We start from the raw sequence: 22,044 nt of genomic DNA on the forward strand, positions 1-22,044 counted from the left end.
GTTGGGGCAAAAATGGTAAGCTAAATAAATAGATGCCTTTTGGAGGTGAGAGACAATCAAATCAAATCAAACAAGCATGCAAATAGAAATGCTGCAGAGGAAATGGAATAGTATAACAACTATAGTTTGCCATCTGCACTACAGTTAGACCCAAGGGCAGCAACTGAAAGCTGACTTAAGCAATGGGGCTGACCTGACTTCGGTCAACACAAATCTAGCACATTGTGTATGATCATGGCATTCTGGTTTTATGCCCCAAGATCAAAAACAGATTATTTTTAAGATTTCGATTTTGGGATGAGATTCAGGAACTACAGAATGTCTTCTCTAAGAATTTGTTATCTGTGTATAAAATAAAGACGTAGGAACTGTAGGTTTAGAGGAAGGCTTTTCTGTTTAGGAGATGAAAGCTAGATCTTCATATCCAGGAGTTCACCAATGCTGAAAGGCTAAGAATTTCAACTAAGGCCTGATTTTATAAAGCACTTCCTTTTAGGAACCTACTTTTAGGGATCCTTGGGTGGCGCAGCGGTTTAGCGCCTGCCTTTGGCCCAGGGCGTGATCCTGGAGACCCGGGATCGAATCCCATGTCGGGCTCCCGGTGCATGGAGCCTGCTTCTCCCTCTGCCTGTGTCTCTGCCTCTCTCTCTCTCTCTGTGTGACTATCATAAATAAATAAAAATTAAAAAAAAAATTAAAAAAAAAAAGGAACCTACTTTTAAATGGGAGAATGAAACAGTGGAGAATAGGTTTCCTTAGTCAGAATTAAGGATAATCAAGGATAGTATAAGAGTTAAGAATGGACAATGCTTATGAAGGTTATCTTTAAGCTAGAGGCAAAAGTGGAACGAGGCAGGACATTCAAGTTCTATTATTCCAGGGTAAAATGTTTCCATTGCCTTTGGAACCAGGTTTCACCTAAGGAGCCCTAGATTGGGGTCAGGGGTCCTGCTGCTTCTTTCTTACTGTATGGTATTGGACATGTAAACTCGACAAAACTGTAAATTAGGAATAATTGATAGTATCTAGGTCACAAGATTGTTACAAGGATTAAATAGATCAGTGCTGGAAAGGTGTTTAGCCCAGTGCTGGGGAAAAAAAGTTACCTATTATGTTGTCTTTTCGATACATAAGCAAAGGGTCTCATTCAAATTCCTCCCAACTAATAAGGATTGAACATAAAACTAGTTCATGGGGAAATAAATGGGAAAAGAATAGTGGACTGGGGGTGTCTTGGTGCCTCAGTGGGTTGAGTGTCTGACTCTTGATTTCAAACTCAGGTCATGATTCAGGGTCATGAGATCGAGCCCCGAGTTGGATTCTATACTCATGGAGAGTCTGCTTGAGATTCTCTCTTTCTCCCCCACCCCATTCATGTGCACACACCACACTCTCTCTAAAATAAGTAGATAAAATCTTCAAAAAAAAAAAAAAAAAAGAATAATGGTCTGATTCCCTAATCTGATTTATCTGAACTTCATAGTAGTCAGAGAACAAAAGGAAAAGAAACAGTCAAGGGTTAAAAAGGGGGTGCTTGGGTGGCTCAGTCAAGTATCTTGCCTTCAGCTCAGGTCATGATCTAAGGGTCCTGGGACAGAGTCCCACATAGGGCTCTAGTGGGGCACCTGGTTCTCCCTTTCCCCCTGCTCATGCTCTCTCTCTAATAAGTGAATAAAACCTTTTTAAAAAATGGATTAAAAAAGAAACCCCTAAATACTGCTGATGGTATAGTGGGGCACATTTTCTATCAAATATGCTCAGAGAGGCAAAAGTCTTTCCAATATTCTTAAATCATACACTACCTACTATCACAAGTAATCTCTCTCATTCCAGGCTTAAAAAAAAAAAAATCTTTTCAAGTGAGACATACATGTGAAGATTATTTCTAAATGGTAACACACAATATATATGTATCATCATAATTTAAGTCTTTACTATCACCATTAATCAACATATTCATTTTTGTCTCCTTGTTTGTATCATTTCTTCCCCTCTACCAATTCAAATTATTGCCTTCAAGGGTCATCTCAAGATTTACTTTTTTTAATAATTCAAATGATCTTTCATTTTACCGAATTAAAATACTGTTTATGTAGTCTTCTGTACTCTTCATATTTGTTTATATAATGTTATTATTAACTGTTCTCCAGTTTTTCCTTTATGTACACCTTGTCTTAGACTATATTCCTTAGAGCTGGGGAGAGAGCTTTCAATTTGTCTTGTATTTTATAAAGACCTCAGCTTGGTGCTAACTTTTTGTATGAATCACACCAATATGGATTCAAAGTGCCAAAATCCAGCTTGAAGCCCTTTTTAGAGGATACAAACTATATTCCTTAAGCTCTTGTCAATGTGTCCATTATCAAATTTCTTTTAAAATTGAGCGAGCCTAAAATCTTTCCCCCAAAAGAACCATCCTACTTCTTATAGTCAATGAGGTATTAAGAGAAATCACTCCATTATCAGAGGGACTTAAATTTACTCATCTGCAAAAAATATGTCTGTATAATGCATTTGTGCATTAAATAATGTGTCTTTGTCAGTCCTTGTGAATCATCCTAAACTTTCCTGAACTAATGATGTGCTCATTATTGAAGTTTTAACAAATTACTGCAGAGAATATAGTCAGTCAAACAAACCTGCTACTACCTGATAGAACCAGTCATAAAAAAAAAAAACAAAAAACAAAAAACAAAAAACCCGGGCAGCCCCTGTAGCCCAGCAGTTTAGCACCGCCTTCAGCCCGGGGTGTGACCCTGGAGACCTGGGATCGAGTCCCGCACTGGGCTCCCTGCAAGGCGCCTGCTTCTCCCTCTGCCTGTCTCTCTCTCTCTTTCTATCATGAATAAATAAAATATTTAAAATAAAACCCAATATTTATGAAAGCCTTTTAAGTGTTAGTCTCTGTGTATATGCTATATTAGGAACATGTAAGTGTAAGATAGTCTCTACTTTCAAGAAAACTACCTTCTCATGGGAAAGGCAAGGCCTAAACATAGGAAAAGTTAAATAATAGGTCATCTATATAAGAAACATCACTTGGTCAGCACAAGATTAGCTGCCATTTGAGGACTGACAATGTCATGAATATAGAGGAAAAAGAAATGACAGTGGGCAAGAATTGCCTGGTAGGTTTCAGCGGGTGGAAGCAGCTGAATGAAGCCTCGAAGGAGAGTTTAGATTTGGATAAGTAGAGATAGGAATGGAAGGACAGGTATGAGGCAGGGAGGGTGACAAAGGCCAGAGGACAGAGGTAAAAAACTCTACAGCATAAGGATGGGTTGGAGGAGACAGCCCAACAGGTCTCAAAGTAGAATCAAGCGAGACAGTGAAGCATTGTGTAACAAATCAAGGTAAGGAAATGGAATTTTTTCAAGTCAGTGGTTCTTAATCTTTATCCATTACACACATGACAAATGATGATTTACTATTTGCGATTCATTCTCTGACTTGTCTAACCAGATTTTGGAGGTGTCCTCAATACTTCATGAAGAAGTCTTGCAATAGTCTGTCTCACCATGACTATTAATGAAGTAACCAAAAATGTCACTCACTGTGGACCCAGCACAGATAGGTTATGTGCAATTTCTAGAATATTACATAGTGTGTTCACTATTACTCAGTCATTTATGAAACACTCTAAGCACTGCATTGGAAAAGAACTACTTAAGGCAGAGGAGATGGTGAGCTTGGAATAGATATTGAAGGTATTATTTTAGGAAGAGTGATTTAGAAGGATGGACTAATCAAAGAGAACAAAATTAGAGAAACTCCTTTAGCCCACAAGTATCATGAGGGAGTGACAAGAAGTCAGGTGGTTAAGACTGTGGAAAAGAAGCTACAGATATAAGACACCAAACTGGAAACTGCTTGAACTTGGTCAGTGAACCAGTACAGGGCTATGAGGTAAAAAGAGTTAAAGGTAATCCTAAGAATGTAGGATACAAACCGAGTAGATGGGAAAATAATAGTAGCAATCGAAGGTATAGACAAATTATAATGAGGAGGGCGCCTGGAAGGCTCAATCTGTTAAGTGTCTGCCTTTGGGCTCAGGTCATGATCCCAGGGTCCTGGGATCCAGTCTCTGCTGCTGCTCCCTCTCCGTATCCCTCCCCTTTCTCGTATTCTCTCTCATGTGCACTCTCTAATCAAAAAATATGATCTTAAAAAAAAAAAAGAAAAATTATAATGGGGAATAAATTTAGGTTTCAAACTGAGGGAAAGACTAGAAATCACAAGAGGTCATTTAAGGAGAAGGGTCAAACTGTGTTTGTAGGACTGGATTTGAGGATAGATAAGGGCAAAGACATAGATCTAAGTACAAGAAGCACAGAGATGATAGCTGGAAATCTTTACGGAGGAAGTATAAAAAGAGAAGAAATAAGGGCATGGGACTAAATCTTAAAATTTAAGTTTCTCTAATAATCTTGACCAACAGTTACTGATTGTAGCAAAAAACCAGGAAACAACTAATTGTCTAAACAGACTGTTTAGTAAATTGTTCTAATTCCACACAGAATGCTGGGAAGGTTATTGAATACTTATATGAGAAGATCGCCAAGATTCACTATGAAAAAAAGGGATACAGTTCTAATATGCTTCCATTTAAGGGAAAAAAAAGTGTATGTGTGTGGGAGAACAAATATATTTTTTCTTGCACATGCGCAAAGAAAGTCTAGAGGAATATATTATATAACTAATAATAGTGGCTACCTGGAGAAGTGAGGGGGAACCTGAGCAAATGGGAGGAATAAGAAGACTTTACACTAGTTTCATATATACGATAAAGATTTTATTTATTTGAGAGAGAGAGAATAGGCAGGGGGAGCAACAGGCAGAGGGAGAGGGAGAAACGGCTCCTTCTTGAGCAGGGAGCCCGATGTTGGGTTCGATTCCAGCACCCGGGGATCATGACCTGAACTGAAGGAAGACTCTTAATAAACTGAGCCACTTAGGCACCCCTATATTTTCTTATTTCTTATTTTTAAGCCATGAGGTTATTACTTGTTCAAAATAATAATTTTTAAAACTCCTAACAGAAATCTATTTAAAAGATCTTCATGTAAGAAGTATTATCATTGAACAGAGTAAAATAGTGAACCTGCATCACTGTCACTGCTCCGTAAGTCACAGCTGTCCAATAGATAGAGCCAACCATTATTCCTGCTGCAGCAAATGGACAAGCTTTTGAGATCAGTCTATCTGCAAGATCCAAGACGTAAACAACTGGACCTATAATAAAAAAAAGAAAGTAATGTTTCAACACAAGACAGATTTTTAAAAAATGACTTATCCAATATTTTCCATTGATCTAAAATATTTTTATGAAGCTGGATGTTCTAATGCTTTAGAGAGAACTATTATAAATGTGATAGGAATCTAGATTTGAATAAATTTAGAATTTCTCAGTTGTCTGAATAGCTAAGTTTTGCTTCCTAAATTCTAGGAGATATTACCTCTTCAAATTTTTATCTTTAACAGTAAACCTAAGATTAAAGCCTCAAACACAACGGCTTCTTATGAAGAAAATAGTTCTCACTTCTTTTATTCACACTGGGTACTGCAGAATGAAATGGCCATTTCACCTTGCTCTTCCCAAACAGTCCCTGCTCACAATTAGATTCTCTAGTATCTGGTAAAAATATCACTTATTATGACTTCACTCATTACTTCCTTGGTGTAGTATGTGAAGGTAACCAAGGCTATTTTCTTGAAGTTACACAAAGTCAATCTATCTTACTTTGATTTTCAAAATGCAATAGTTAGTTGAGTATTATTGTCTAACAAACTTTTTTCTTTTTTTCTTAAGTTTGTATGTAAATTTCAGTTAGTTAACATATAGTGTACTATTAGTTTCAGGAGTAGAATTTAGTGGTTCATCACTTACATATAATACTCATTTAACAAACTTCTTTTAAGGATCACAATGCTAGTTTTTATGGCATTCCAACAGCTGTGTGTGTCAATTATACTATTATTATGTGCTTACTGTGAAATCTGGCTATTATCTTTCTCTGAAGTTACTTAGAATAGCTATATTTGGTAGTATTCTAATTACTTAAGCCCAATAATTTAGCTTTAGAATTTTTCAGAATAGTGGTAGGGTCTCAGGCCTGAATTAGAGCAAGGCCTTAAGACCTGAGTATCTTAAGTTTGATCACAGAAATGTGAAAACTTGATTTATTAATCCTCATATTTGTTTTTTTTCTCATATTTGTTAAATACTCTCTACATACAAATTATTACTTGAGACATTTTCTTAGAAATGATTAAGAATTATTACCTACCTCTTGGTTTACAATCTATAGGAGGATGCTGTACACAAAACAATTTATTTTTATTGTACAAAGAAATTAACATAGTAATATGATAAAATAATTAAAATATTTAAGAACAAGCATCCATTTATGGAGCCTCTGATCACTGGAGCCAGTAATATCACTAGTCACTGTATAAAGAAAGACCACACTGTGAAGTAGAAAGAACATTAGGAGGGACGTCAAAGGACCTATGATTTCAATTTAGCATATTTACTATGTCCTCTAATAATACCACTTCTTGAAAAAAAAAAAATAGCACTTATTGAGTGTCTACACGATACCAGATGCTGTGCTACAGGCATTATATGCATCATTATTCAATCTCATAATGCAGGGTTTAATCTTTAAAATATACAAATTTGCTAGGTTACGTTTAAAACTCCCTCAGAGAGTACAAAAGTCATTTTAGTTAATCACCAAAGATCCCTCAAATGCTGGTACTAAAAGTTAAAGACCATAGGTATATATGAAACCTCCACACTTCAACTTTCATATTCTCTACTGATAATTCTTTAATCAGAAAATTAAAGCCACAAGAGAACAAGTCCAGACTCTCCATGGCACATGTACCCACCTACCAACATCACATCTATCTGAGGTCAATCTCTCTACTGACATGCCAGATCCATTCACTTGTCAACTCAAAGCCACAGCTCCAGCAACTGTCTCCCATATCATTTCCTCTCTACCGCTTACTGGATTATTTCCATCAGACATGTCATTATTTCTTCTATCTTAAAAAAAAAAAAAAACACAAACTAAATTCTTCTTTTGATCCTTCTTACCCCATTTCTCATCTTTGCTCTCTTTACAACAAAATTCCTCAAAAAACTTACCTGTTTTCACTCTCCTTCAATTCTCTCCACCAAAACTGCTCATAATGATCACTAACAACCTAAGATTAAATTCAGTGGTATATCTCAGCCTTAATCCTATTTGGCCTAGTAGCAACATCTGACACAGATGTTCCCTTCTTCCCAATATATGGTTATAATATTTCTAGGACATTACTATCTCTGTTTTCTACACCAGTCATTAATTTTACAGTCTTATGTGGTTCCTCTCCACCTCAGTGAGACCCACTCTGCCAACTTCTACACCATGAAACTCCCTATTTAATTACTCTGCACTATTTCTATTTCTCTTTTTCCCAAAGCACTTATCACCTAACATACTCTAATTTACTAATTATGTTTCTACCTACAAGAATATGGGTTAGGAAAACTATGGGCCATGGGCCAAATCCAGCTGGCTGCTTACATTTGTAAATAAAGTTTTGTATGGAACATGGCCACATGCAAAGCCTAAAATATTTACTCCCCCCTTTTTTTTTAAATTTTTATTTATTTATGATAGTCACAGAGAGAGAGAGAGAGGCAGAGACACAGGCCGAGGGAGAAGCAGGTTCCATGCACCAGGAGCCCGATGTGGGATTTGATCCTGGGTCTCCAGGATCGCGCCCTGGGCCAAAGGCAGGTGCCAAACCGCTGAGCCACCCAGGGATCCCTACTCCCTGGTTTTTAACAGAAAATCTGCTGACTTTTGAACTAGAACAAAAGCTCCAAAGGGAAAAATAATTTTTTTTCAGTTATTGATGAATCTCAAGTTCTTATGACTCTCAAATATTTGCTAGATTCTCTGAGGTATTTATTTAAAACTATGACATGAAAATCTCTAATCTTTCCTTTTCATTATTCTGTACCAAGCCCAAGTTAACTATAGGACTATTTTCTACCCAGTCAGAATCACAATTGGTAAGGAAAGAAGGTATTTTACATGCTTCCAATGTACCTTCTTCCCCTCTTCTTTCTACAGGGTATTTGGAATTATCTACCCGTGGAGTGAAGCGATACAATTCCTAAAAAAACTCATTGATTATTTGGAAGAAAACATAATTCCTAAAAAAAGTAATCCATCACTACCACTTTTATCTCTCATGAACATGGGCAATCTAGAGATGTCTGAATTGACTCTCTTTTAAAAATCTCATAAAGTTCTATTATAACAAGTTCAATTTTCAGTTTTCTTCCCGAATCAATGGGTGTGAATTCTTTTTGTACAAGCGAAAACAAAAAATCTGCACACTTCTGGAAATTTTCTACTCATTCTTCGGGTCATCAAAAGATGTGCTAGATTAAATGAAGGCACTGAATGGATTTTATGGTCCCTATTTCTAGTTTTTCTGAAATAATTTTATCTAGGATTCTGTCTTTTTTTTGCCTAAACCTCTACAGGCTCTTATAGATAGACTAGTCCAAGAATAATTTAACATTTTAAAGAAAAGATAAATGTTTAGTAGTAAACATACTATGAGAATAATAAACTGCCACCCAGGGGAGATGTTTCTTAGAGCTAAAGATTATCTAGGCAAGCTATTCAGTGAATAAAAACAATCACTGAATTTCTCTGAATGGCAGTCCCTAAATCATACTCTTCCTGTTAGGAAGCTTACCACGTGCTACTATCCCATGCCTTGGGGTCAAAAGAAAAATAGCAAGCTAACAGATTCTTCTTACTGTTAGATTACAGCACAAAGAGTTATGGGAAGCAAGTAAAGACAAGACTAGCCCTTTAAAACTAATTCCGATGGGAAGGAAGAAGTATGAGTAAGTGCACATCACCAAGTTAAATACCTAAGGTCATAAAAAGACTTCAATATTTTAAAAAGGCATTATTGAATTTTTTTTTGAATTTTTAATGTCTCAGTGGGCTTCACCACTTATGTTTTCAATGTACTGTATTTACGCAATGGATAGCAATTGAAGAAGCTCTGTATAAACATAAGTTTTGAAAACTCAATAATTTAAGGGCAAGAAGGAAGCTTACAGTTAAAAGAAAGTCTATTGTGAATTCTTTTGTACAACAAAGAAGCTTTTGTAAAGAAAATAACTACACCCTAATACTCTGGGTAAATTCAAATTTTCACATTTCAGATGTGAATGACATCAAACAGTAAGCTGAAAACTATTGGGGAAACTCTTCGACCTCTCTCTGGGACAGAAAAGCATCCTTTAAAAAATAAACTTCTCATCAGTTCTTAAGAAATAATTTATGTTCCTAGAGTACTGAAGTTTCTGATACAGAACAGAATTTAATAAGCAAAAAAATAGTGCTTTATAAGATAAGCTTGTAGAAGTTCCTGAGAAGATAAGAGCCCTAGTCAGGTTTTCTGTTAAGTGGCCAATGGTTTACAGAAGAGCTTTAATAAGCAAAACAAACTGTTTGCAAAAGCTATTTACGTTTCCAGGTTTTTTGGTCTGCTTCTTGCTCTGCATTGAGCTGATTTTGATCTAGACCCAATCTTAATGTCAACTTGCTAGGTCACAATGTCAACCGCATGTTCAGGTTCAGAACCATCCAGAATTACAGATTCTGGATGCCACCAAGAGTCTAACAATACAATTCTAAACTTCTCTCTTTACTCCAAGTCTTATTTTTGTTGTGTTCTATTTCTGGAATGTCCTGTCCCTACTTTTAAGTCTGTATGAAAACCCGACTTCCCAATGAAAACTAATCTAACCTGATAGAGGTTGACTAATTGCTCTATCCCACCCTGTTTAAGTCCCATGAGGCTTCCTTTAATACTATCCCATAAAATGCACTTACCCCTTTGCTTGTGCATAATGTTAGTACTTTATGTTCTTGTTCAATGTTTGTTCAGTTGTCTCAATATCCTTATGTCTGTCCATGTCAGCATCATCTTAGATTGAAAACTCCCAGGGGGCAGGGACCAAGTCTGTTTAACTCGTTTTGTACAGTGCCTAGGATAGAACCATGTACAGATAGGTGCTTTAAAAAATGCTTTTGATGATTGCCATCACTCTCAGGGATATAGGCCACAGCTATCTTAGCACATGGTACTTGGCCAGTACATTGGGGTACTTTGGCCTGTTCACAGGACATTATAATAGAATGGCATAGGATCTAGCTGCAGCACTCTGTAGCAAGTACTTGACTCAATCCATTGTTTTAAAAAAAGGACCTTTAACAGGAGCGCCTGGCTGGCTCATTCAGTTGAATGTGTGACTCCTGATCTCAGAGTTGTTGTGAGCCTCACATTAGGTGTAGAGATTATTAAAAAAAAAAAAAAAAAGAAAAAAAAAAGTATATGGTCCCAAGTCAACAAATATGGATTTTATTGAAGACATGAAGTAATATCACAACAACCAACTCAAAAGTTAAAAGTGTGTGGAAATCCTGATGGGACAGTAAAGAGTTTTTAACTCTTTCTGTAGCATTCATCACTACTTTAAACACTAGACTTCAGAGGCCAGGTTGCAGAGCCTCAAACAAGCTTATGTAAATGTCATCTTTGATTGCTCTGCTTATAGGTTGAGGTTTTACCAATTTTATGTAAGAACAAATATCCTGCAACTCAGGCTATAAATTACTTTGCTTAATAATAATAAGTTTGACATTAAATTATAAACAGAGAAGAAAGGATGTATTGTTGGGCATTTTTTAGATAACTGACCCAAAGCCCTTAAAACAAAACAAAAACTCCTGAGTAAAAGATGAGTCAAAAAAGCAGATGAGTACCATTCCTCCATGTGTAAATATAGCATGTTACCATGAACAGTAACTAAAGATCATCAAAGTAATTCTTTATTTCATAGTTTGTGCCAAAGGAAACCTTAAATTTACCTCATAAGAATAGAATTATCTGTGGGCTAAAGGTCAACTACTAAGTACCTATTAAGCACCTACTGTACACATAGCAGTTTACATTAAAATACATATAAATAAAATTTAACACACCAGCCTCTGCCTCCAAGGAGCCTCTAATCTATTTAAGGACAAGTAAATATACATTAAACAATTTAGAAACTTTTTTTTTAAGAGGTAAGTACAGGCTTTTTTTTTTTTTTTTTTTTTTTTAAGACTTATGTATTTATTTGAGAGAGAAGAAGAAAGGGCAGGAGAGGGAGAGAAGCTTAAGCAGACTCCACGATGAACCCCTTGTGGAGCTCAATCCCACAATCCTGAGATCACGACTTAAGCTGAAACCAAGAGTCGGCCACTTAACCAATTGCTCCAACCAGGCACTCCAACAACTGAAAAATTTTCAGGTAAATTTAGTGTTAAGTACAGTGGTATGGTACAAACTTAAGAGGTCCATGTTAACGAAACTTTAAGTAAAGACTATAGGGGGATAAGGATACGAAGAGTTTTTTAAACTGATGGTTCTATGAATATACTAATTAACAGAAGTGAATCCTGACCTAGACTTGAAGTCTATGATCTGAAAAGGGTACCCCCTTCTAAAAGACCTTCTAACTGAGGCAAAAGACTCAACAGGTTTACATGTTTGGGTTTTTTTTTTGTTTGTTTGTTTGTTTTTTTAGATTTTATTTATTTATTCATGAGAGACACACAGAGAGAGGCAGAGACATAGGTAGAGGGAGAACAGGCTCCCTGAAGGGGCCTGATGCGGGATGTGATCCTGGAACTCCCAGAACACCAGGATTACGACCTGAGCCAAAGGCAGATGCTCGACTGCTGAGCCACCCAAGCATCCCGACAGGTTTACATGTTTTTTTAAAAGCTAGTCTACCAGTAAAATTAGCATTAATTGACAGAAAACTTGACTAGATCTTTGACACAATAGGAAGGAAGGAAGTTCCTGGTGAGAGTCATGCTAAAATGAAAATAATATTTTAGGAAAACTAATCTTAGAACATTGTTTAAAGTCATAATAAACTAGAATTAAATCCACAAGATTTTGTATCCAAACCAAGTACAAAGAGAGAAAAAGTATTAATCCGGAGAAATTTAATGTAAGAGAACTGAATTAGAAAACCTCATTTTCTACTAGACGTTTTATACTTTCAGGTTTTCTAGTGAAGCCTTTAATCCATTTCAAATTAATTTTTACGTGGTATAAGATAGGGGTCCAATTTCATTCTTTTGCATGTGAATATCCTGTTTCTCCAACACCATTTATTAAAAAAACTACTCTTTCCCCATTGAGTATTCTTGGCTCCTTTGTCAAATATTAGTTGACCATATATGCATGGGTCACTTCTGGGCTCTCAATTCTGTTTCATTGGCTTATGTGTCTTTCTATGCCAGTACCGTATTGTTTTGATTACCACAGCTTCATTATAAATTCTGAAATCAGGAAATATGATGCTTCCAATTTTGTTCTTTCTCAAGACTGCTTTAGGCATTTGGGGTCTTTTGTGGTTCTATACAAATTTTTTTTTTACAAATTTTATTAATATATTTTTTAAAGATTTTATTTATCCATTCGTGAGAGACACAGAGAGCAAGAGAGAGGCAGAGACACAGGCAGAGGGAGAAGCAGGGAGCCTGACGTGGGACTTGATCCCCGGACTGCGATCACTCCTTCAGCCAAAGGCAGATGCTCGACCGCTGAGCCACCCAGGAGTCCCTCTATACAAATTTTAGGATTATTTTTCCTACTTCTGTAAAAAATGCCACTGGGATTTTGACAGAGCTTATACTGAATCTATACATGGCTTTGGTAGTATGGAAATTTTAAAACAATATTAATTATTTCAATCCATGAACATGAAATATCTTTTCATTTATTTGTGTCTTCAACTTCTTGCATCAATTTTATAATCTTTAGTTTTATTCCTAAGTATTTAATTACTTTTGATATTATAAATGGGATTTTCTTTTCAAATAATTTGTTGTTGCTAGTGTATAGAAGTGCACTGATTTTTGTATGTTGACTTTGTACCCTGCAACTCTACTAAATTTATTCTAATAGTTTTTTGGGTAGTTAGGATTTTCTATGTATGGCATCATCTATAAACAAAGACAACTTTACTTCTTTCTTTCTGATTTGGATGACTTTTTTTTTTTTTAAAGATTTTTATTTATTTATTCATGATAGACACACAGAGAGAGAGAGAGGCAGAGACACAGGCAGAGGGAGAAGCAGGCTCCATGCAGGGAGCCCGACGTGGGTCTCGATCCTGGGACTCCAGGACTGCGCCCTGGGCCAAAGGCAGGCGCTAAACCGCTGAGCCACCCAGGGATCCCCCCTGATTTGGATGACTTTTATTTCTTTTTCTTCCCTAATTGCTCTGGCTAAGACTTCCAGTAGTATGTTGAATAGGAGTGGTAAGAATGAGTACCCTTGTCTTGTTCTTGTTCTTAGTGGGATAGCTTTCAGCCTTTCAATGTGGAGTATGATGTTAGCTGTGGGTTTGTCACATACAACCTTTATGATTATTGGGGCATGTTCCTTCCATATAAAATTAGAGTTTTTATCATGAAAGGATGTTGAATTCTGTCAAATGCTTTTTTCTCCATCTATTGAGATAATCATATGATTTTTATCTTTCATTCTATTAATGTGGCATATCACACTGCTTGATTTGCAGATGTGGAGCCATCCCGGGGATAAATCCCACTGGGTCATGGTGTATAACCCCTTTAATGTACTGTTGAATTGGGTTTGCTACTATTTTGTTAGGAATTTTTGCATCTATATTTATCAGGATATTGGTTTGTGGTTTTCTTTTCTTGTAGTGCCTTTATATGGATTTGATAGGATAATGCTGGCTTCATAAAATATTTGGGAATTTTCTTCCTTTTCAATTTTTTGAAAGAGTTTAAGAAGGACTGGCATTGATTCTTCCTTAAATGTTTAGAAGAATTCACCAGTGAAACCATTTGGTCCTGGGTTATTCTTTATTGGGAGGTTTATATCTCCTTGCTGTTTGTTCATTTTTTCTATTTCTTCATAATTTGGTCTGGGTAGGTAGTATATTTCTGGGAATTTATCATTTACTTCTAGGTTATCCAGTTTGTTCACTACAATTGTTCACAGAAGTCTCTTATGATCCTTTGTATTTTTGAGATGTCAGTTGTAATGTTTCTTCTTTGAAAGACAACCATGTATTATATGCCTCATGATGCAGTAAGAAGTACACAGAACTATGAAATATCCCTGAAAAAAAAAAATCATATATAACTTCAATGATGAGATCTAACCAACACGATAAGAAATGCAGGGAACAGAGCAACATATTACCCTAGTATTCTTAGGGTGTCAATAATAACAAAAGCCAGAATATGGGAAATTCTATGATGACAAAAGACCCTTTCATCTAATGAAAAAATTATAAGGGGAAAAGCTAAAATACTGGAGTTTACAAGTCATACTAGGTTTTAGGTACATACGAAGTTGGAAAGCTGACTCTCAGACCCTCAGAAGGGTTGTATGAACCGTCAATGAAAGGGTAAACCAGAAAAAAAAATCCACATGACAACAAAGTGAGCAATAAAAAAAATGTCTTATCTTCAAGAAGAAAAGTATGAAGAAAAGCAGTTTCCTTAAAGAATTTGTAACTATAGTCAACTGGCATGCTGATTTCAGGTTAGAAATCCATCAGTGCTAAGGGAGAAATCCCAAATGCAAATTCTTTCTAGAGTTCCTTCACCTTCAGAATATCCACAGTTTACAAATATCAACACGAATGTGAACTGTACTCTCCACGTTCAAGAGAAATAAAGCACCATGAACAAGAACCTAAAGAAAAACAACAGATTTAGGCTACCAATGACTTTAGATGATGGAATTATCAACCTAATCATAAAAATGATGTAATAAAATACAAGATAGGGACACCTGGGTGGCGTAGTAGTTGGGCATCTGCCTTAGGCTCAGGGCGTGATCCTGGGGTCCTGGGATCGAGTCCCAGGTCAGGCTTCCTGCATGGAGCCTGCTTCTCCATCTGCCTATGTCTCTGCCTCTCTCATAAATAAATAAATAAAATCTTTTAAAAAATAAATAAAATAAAAATAAAAAATACAAGATAACTTATAAATGAACGAAATACAAGAGACTATAAACCATCAGCAGGCACATTTTAAAAAAACAAAAAAACAAGAACTTACAGAAAATAAAACAAAATTCCTTGCAGATTAGACATTGCTTGAGGAAATCTGAGAACCAGGTAACAGTTAAGAAGAAATTATAATGCTGTAGCACAAAGACCAAAGATGAAAATCCATAAAAGTTAAGAGACATGAAAGAAAATGAAAATGTCTAACATAACTCTAATCAGAGTTCTAGGATGAGGGAGAAGCAATATTTGAAGAGATAAAAGCTAAAACTTTTCAAGGACAGCCATTTAAATAGGGGGGAAAAGCATAACACTTAAAAATTAATACAGGAGGATATATAGTATCAACAAAAAACACTTCAACCTAGGTGATAGCCAAGAAAAGGGGAGTAGAGAAATTGGACAATAAAATACACAAAATTTGACAGTAAAAACCCAACTATATCGGTATCACAATAAATTTGTAAAATAACTCTGAAGAACTGAAAATAAAAGGATAAGAAAAGATAAACAGGCAAATACAACATCATCAAAGAAAGCTGATATAAAGGAGGAAAAGAGTAACTGTACAGTGGAGAAATCTGACAAACACTACCTTAGCCAGATGATCACGGTCAGTATCACCAGTGATAAGTAATGTTGACAATATTTGTCTTTGATGTGATGTGCTGAAAATGGCACTTCACCTCTGTGGTCTTGCTCCCTAAAACTCATAGCCCAACAGATAATAGGAAAAACATCAAAAAATCCCAGTTGGGGGATATTTTACAAAACATCTGACCATCACTCCTCAAAACTGTCGAGGTCATCAAAAACTAGAAGAAACTAGATGTGGGAAATAGGAGAACTCTCTATAGTATTTTTGTAATTTTTCTATAAATCAGAAATTGTCCTAAAACAAAAAGTTGATTTAGAAAAAGATTGTGTAGCTATATGATTATGTCTATACCATATTATCATATCTGTATTATATACAAGACAAAAAAAGCATTATTGTGGATAAAATAGTCATTACTTAATGATAAAGTACTGAACTCACCAGGATATTTTATTTCCAAACCTGAGGAGTAGGTCAGCAAGTGAAGTTTTATTAGTCTTTATTCCTACATATCATATATCATATATGGTTATGATATATTCTTTTTCAACAAATATTTTATAATAACAGAAAAAAAATACCTGAGTGAACATTCTGCTGAGCTTTGACCAATGTTAAGGCAGTAGATATAATTAGTTCTGTATATTGATAGCAGCATGCTGGCAAAGGCAATGGAAAAGCAGGTACGCCAATACACTGTTGGGAAGATTAAATAGGTATAATCTCTACAAATGCCAATGTGATGATATCTATTAATGTTATAAATGTACATACTCTTTGACCCAGCAATTCTACTCTAGTCATTTATCTTAGATATATTTGCACATGTGCATGAAATTATTTTACATAGTTGTTTATGACAGCACTGTTTGTAGTAGTGAAAGATTAGAAACAGCAACAAAAAAAAAGAAAGACTAGAAACAGCCCATATGTCTACTAACAAAACTGGTTATATAAATAACCATACATCTTTGTAATGGAGTATTATGTAATTATAAAAGAAAAAAAAGCTTTTTATACACTAATATAAAATGGTATCTACCATATTTTGCTGAGAAAAGAAAAACAAGTATAGAACATAATCTATAGTATACTTGTCTAGTATATTTCGACATATAATCTAATCATGCTCAATACTGTTTGTGTTTCCAGGTTTACTTCTCTGTCTCCACTCTGCTTTGTGCATGATTTGCCAAACAAATTGGACCTTCCATGCAACCTTGCTCTCTAGCTTTGGAGGTGTTCAAACAGTAAGTGATATGGCTAAAAAATCAGAGTGGTAAAAGTGTGAAAGTCACCCCCCCAACAGATCCCTCACTACAGACAGTTAGCATTTCTTTCTCTAAAACCATAGATCCTGTTAAGCAGCCTCTCTTCCTTCTGCTAAAGCTCTTGTCAAGTTCTGTTAATAGCTCCCTTCCTTTGCACTTTCAGTCCTACGAGTGGAAATTATTTCATAGTTGCTAATCCCTAGGTATTTTCCTGTCCCTTGTTTATTCCTTGAATTCTACCCTAATATTTATAGCTTTTCAGGGTGTGGAGGATAGAGAGGAAGGGAAAAAAAGAGTGGGGGGAGAAAAAGAGAAACACTCTAGAATGAAAACATTCAGACTTCTAACAATGGTTGCCTCCGAGTATGAAAGTTACTTGGCTTTATAGCTGGCGGATATGGTAAAAAGATTTTCATTGAACACCCTGTTGTATTCAACATCTTTTGAAATTGGTTCATGTGAATGTATTATCTAGAGGGAAAATATATAAAGTAAACTCAAACATTTAAGAGACAAATGAAAATACTAAGAAATACTGTAGTTGGGGCATCTTTTCTTTCACACATTTGTTATTCCTTGCCATGTCCAGCAGCGCAAATATGGACACAGAGAAAAAAGGAGAAGAGACCATTTATTGGTGCAAGCAGCTAGCAACATTTTGCTTCCTGGTCCTGTTTCTCCCTCAATTCTAATAGCATCAAATCACTGAAAATCTTTATTTACACATCATACACATAATTTATAAATAGTTATCTCAAATAAATTCAAATTCACTCCATCCCTATTAGTCTTACGATACCTGAAACCATTTCTTATCTATATGTGGCCCAGCAGCTGATTCACTGAGGGACAGTAACAAAAAATTCAGCAGTTGGTAGAACATGCGACTTTTAATCTCAAGGTTGTGAGTTTAAGCCTCACGTCAGGTGTGGAGCCTACTTAAAAAAAAAAAAAAAAGTAATCTAAGAATATACCAATAATCTACGAAGACAAAACAGCAGAAGTAGCTATGTTAAAATCAGTTAAAATCAATTTTAAGACAAAAATTATTAGAGATAAAGAAGGACATCTTATAATGGTAAAAAGGACAATTCATCTGTGAGATGTAACATTAGGAACATATATGCACCTAACAAGAGAGCTCAAAATAAATAAAGCAAAAACAGAACTGGAGACAGACAATTCAACAATAGATGGAGACTTCAATACCCTACTTTCAATGAAGGATAGGTAAAAGACAACAAAGAAATAGAAAAGATTTGAAAATACTACAAACCAACTAGATATTTATGGACTACTCTTTCTTCTCAAGTGTACATTGAACATTTGTCAGAATAAACCATGTTAGGCCACAAAAGAAGCCTTAACACATTTAAAAGGACAGGACTCAAAGTATGGTTTTGGATCAAAATGGAATAAAATTAGAAATCAAAAGCAGAAGGACATCTGGCAAGTTTATAAGTATGTGAAAATTAAACGACACACTTCTAATTAATCAATGGGTCAAAGAAGAAATCTAAGCAGTGCTCAGAAATGTATAGCTGTAAGTGACTACTTTAAAAAAAGAAGAGCAGGAATGAGAAAATAACCTACAGACTGAGAGAAAATATTTGCAAAAGACATAATCTGATAAAAGACTGTCATCCACAATATACTTAAAACTCAACATTAAGAAAACAATCTGATTTTTAAAATGATCAAAAGACTTAACAGACACTTCACTAAAGACATAACATTACAAATGAGCAAATGAAAAGATGCTCTACATATATCATCAGGGAACTGCAAACTGAAACAATGTGTTATCACTAAACATCTATTAGAATGGCTAAAATCCAAACATTGACAACATCAAATGCTGTTGTCATAGAATGCTGTTGATACAGAATAGGAATTCATCACTGGTGGAAATACAAAATTTTAGTCACACAGTTTGGCAATTTTTAACAAAACTAAACACATACCACATGATCCAGCTATCACACTCCTCAGTATTTACCTAAATAAACTGAAAACCAATGTCCACACAAAAACTGGCACATAGATGTTTGTTGTAGCTTTAATTGCCAAGACTGGGAAACAAGCAAGAAGATGCCCTTTAGTAGGTGAATGGTTAAATAAACTGTATATCCAGACAATGGAATAGCATTCAGTGCTAAAAAAGTGATGAACTATTGGAATGCCTGGGTGGCTCAGAGGTGGAGCGTCTGCCTTTGGCTCAGGGCATGATCCCAGGTCCAGGGATTGAGTCCCACATCGGGCTCCTTGTAAGGAGCCTGCTTTTCCCTCTGTTCATGTCCTTGCCTCTCTCCCTGAGTTTCTCATGAATAAATAAATAAAATCTTAAAAAAAAAAAAAAAAAAAAGGAATGAAACATCAAGCCATGAAGGGTCTGAAGAAATTTTATATATGTACATGTACTACTAAGTGAAAGCAGCTCCAATCTGAAAATGCTGCATTCTGTATGATTACAAGTATATGGCATTCTGAAAAAGGCAAAAATATGGAGGTAGTACAAAGATCAGTGATTGCCAGAGGTTAGAAAGAAGAGGGGATGAACATGTGGAGCACAGAGGATTTTCACTGGAATAAAAATACTGTGTGTTATACTGTAACGGTGGATATATGTCATTACACATTTGTCTATACCCATAGTATAAACAACCATCGAGTAAATCCTAATGTAATGAAGTGCCAATAATGATAATGATAATGATGATAATGAAGTGCCAATATAGGTTCATTACCTATGACAAGTGTGTATCACTTTAATGAAGGATATTAATAATAGAGAAGGCTATGCATGTGACCAGGCAGGGAGTATACAGGCTATCTCTGGGCTTCCTTTCAATTTTGCTGTGAACCTAAAACTGCTCTAAAAAATAAAGTCTATTTAAAAAAAAACAAAAACTCAAATCAATAACCTAAACTTCTACCTTAAGAAACCAGAAAAGAAAAGCAAACTAAATCCAGACCAAGCAGAAAGAAGGAAATAATAAAGACTAGTAGTGTAGGAATAAATGAAATGGAAAATGGAAAAATGGAGAAAAATAATGAAGCCAAAATTTGGGTGTTTAAAAAGCTCAACAAAACTGACAAACCTTTAGCTAGACTGACAAAGAAAAAAAGATCCAAATTACTAAAATCATGAATGAATGAGGGGACATTAATACTAACCTTATAGAAATAAAAGAATTATAAAGGAATACTACAATCATAGGCCAACAAATTATATAATTATATAATTATATAAATTATATAATCTAGATGAACAAGTTTGTAGAAAGACACAAATTACTAAAACTGACTCAAGAAGAAACAGAAAATCTGAACATGAACTAGTAATCCAAAACCTTCCTATAAAGAAAGGCCCAGGGCCATATGCCACCAGACATTTCAAGAATTAACAACCAATCATTCACAAATTCTTCCCAAAAAATGTAAGTGGAGAGATTACTTCCCAACTCACTCAGTAATACCCCAATACCAAAACCAGTGAAAGAAATCACAAGAAAACCACAGACCAATATCCATTATGACTACAGACAGAAAAATGCTCAGCAAAATACCAGCAAACCAGATCCAGCAACATCTAAAATGCATTAAATACCACGATCAAGTGGAATTTATCCTATAAATACAAAGTTGGTTTAACACATGAAGATCAATGTGATATACCATATTAAAGAACAAAAACCATATGATCATCTCAATAGATTCAGAAAAAGTATTTACCCTTGCATGTAAAAACACTCAACAGATGAAGAACAGAAGGAAACATTCTCAACCTGATAAAAGCTATATGAAAAACTCAGAGATAACATATTTAATAGCAAAAGACTGTTTTTTTTCCTAAGATTAAAAATAAGACAAGGATATCTGTCCTAACCACTTCCATTGAAATACTGGTGGTTGCAACCAGAGCACTTGGGCAAGAGAATGAAATAAAAGCATCCAGACTGGGAAAGAGGAAGTAAAACTATATTGGCAGATCACATGATCCTGTGTATAGAAAATGCTTAGCAATCCACTTAAAAAAAATATCAGAACCATTAAATGAGTTCAGCATAGTTTTAGGACATGAGATTACAAAAATCAGTTGTGTCTTATACACTCACAATAAACAATCTGAAAATAAAATTAAGAAAATAATTCCATTTTAAAAAGTGGAAAAAAAAAAGAGTGAAAAACCTGGAAATAAATTTAACAAAGCAAAAGACTTTCACACTGAAAACTACAAAATATCGTTGAAAGAAATGAAAGAGAAAGAATCTAAGGTGAATCAATCCCTGCTACTCTTGGCAATCAAGAACTCTCCCCTTGAGCTATGCTCCTTTGAATTCTGTTTAGCTAAACAAGATTACTACCTGGACTTAAACTTCATGGAAATGCTTTATTTTTAATAAAAGACAAACTTTTTCCAGCTGGTATTCTCTTCATATTTTAAAGCAATGCTTCTTAAATTTAACTTATCTGATGATGATCTCATAAAAATACAGATTTTGATTCAAACAGAGGATGAGTAGGAGGAGGGATTAAGGTTCTTCATTCCTAACATCTCTCAGATGATTCCAATGCTGCTGGTCCTCAGAGAACACTGAGCTTTGTAAGTGGTTGCATACATGCACCTGGCCTAACTCACTATCAGAAAGAAAAAAAGCAAACCATAAGATGGGTGACAAATAGTGAGAGGAATAAAAGTCTGAGGAGTCCACTAAGTCTTCCATAACTGAGCACAGTATATTCCTTAATTAATAATTAACACACACTTGCCACCACACCTCCATTCTGGCACCATTAAGTATTAGAAAAGACACAGATGTGTCAGCTAGCCAGCTCGACTGAGTCTAAATCCATATGAAACTTAAAAACACTTGCTACATGGAGATCATCCCACATATTGTTAACCATCACCTCTTCCTCTCTGCATTTTCTCTTTTTTTGTATTCCTTGTCTCTCAGGTGTTGTCTGGAGACCAATGGTAGTCCCTGGTAATCTATTAACAGGTCTACAGACAATTAGATGAAAAA

The 22,044-nt window shown here is 35.3% G+C and overlaps 1 protein-coding gene across 1 annotated transcript in view; it reads right to left on the reverse strand.

Annotated features, from left to right (window-relative positions):
* MARCHF5 (membrane associated ring-CH-type finger 5) overlaps positions 1–22,044 on the reverse strand; it is a 51,128-nt gene that overhangs the window by 7,536 nt on the left and 21,548 nt on the right. Inside the window, exon 3 of the mRNA XM_072806128.1 lies at positions 5,102–5,232. Coding sequence (XP_072662229.1) covers positions 5,102–5,232 — 131 coding nt within the window. The remainder of the gene's footprint in view (positions 1–5,101; positions 5,233–22,044) is intronic.

The sequence above is a fragment of the Canis lupus genome, chromosome 29, assembly GCF_048164855.1.
Source record: "Canis lupus baileyi chromosome 29, mCanLup2.hap1, whole genome shotgun sequence".
Classification (NCBI taxonomy): Eukaryota; Metazoa; Chordata; class Mammalia; order Carnivora; family Canidae; genus Canis; species Canis lupus.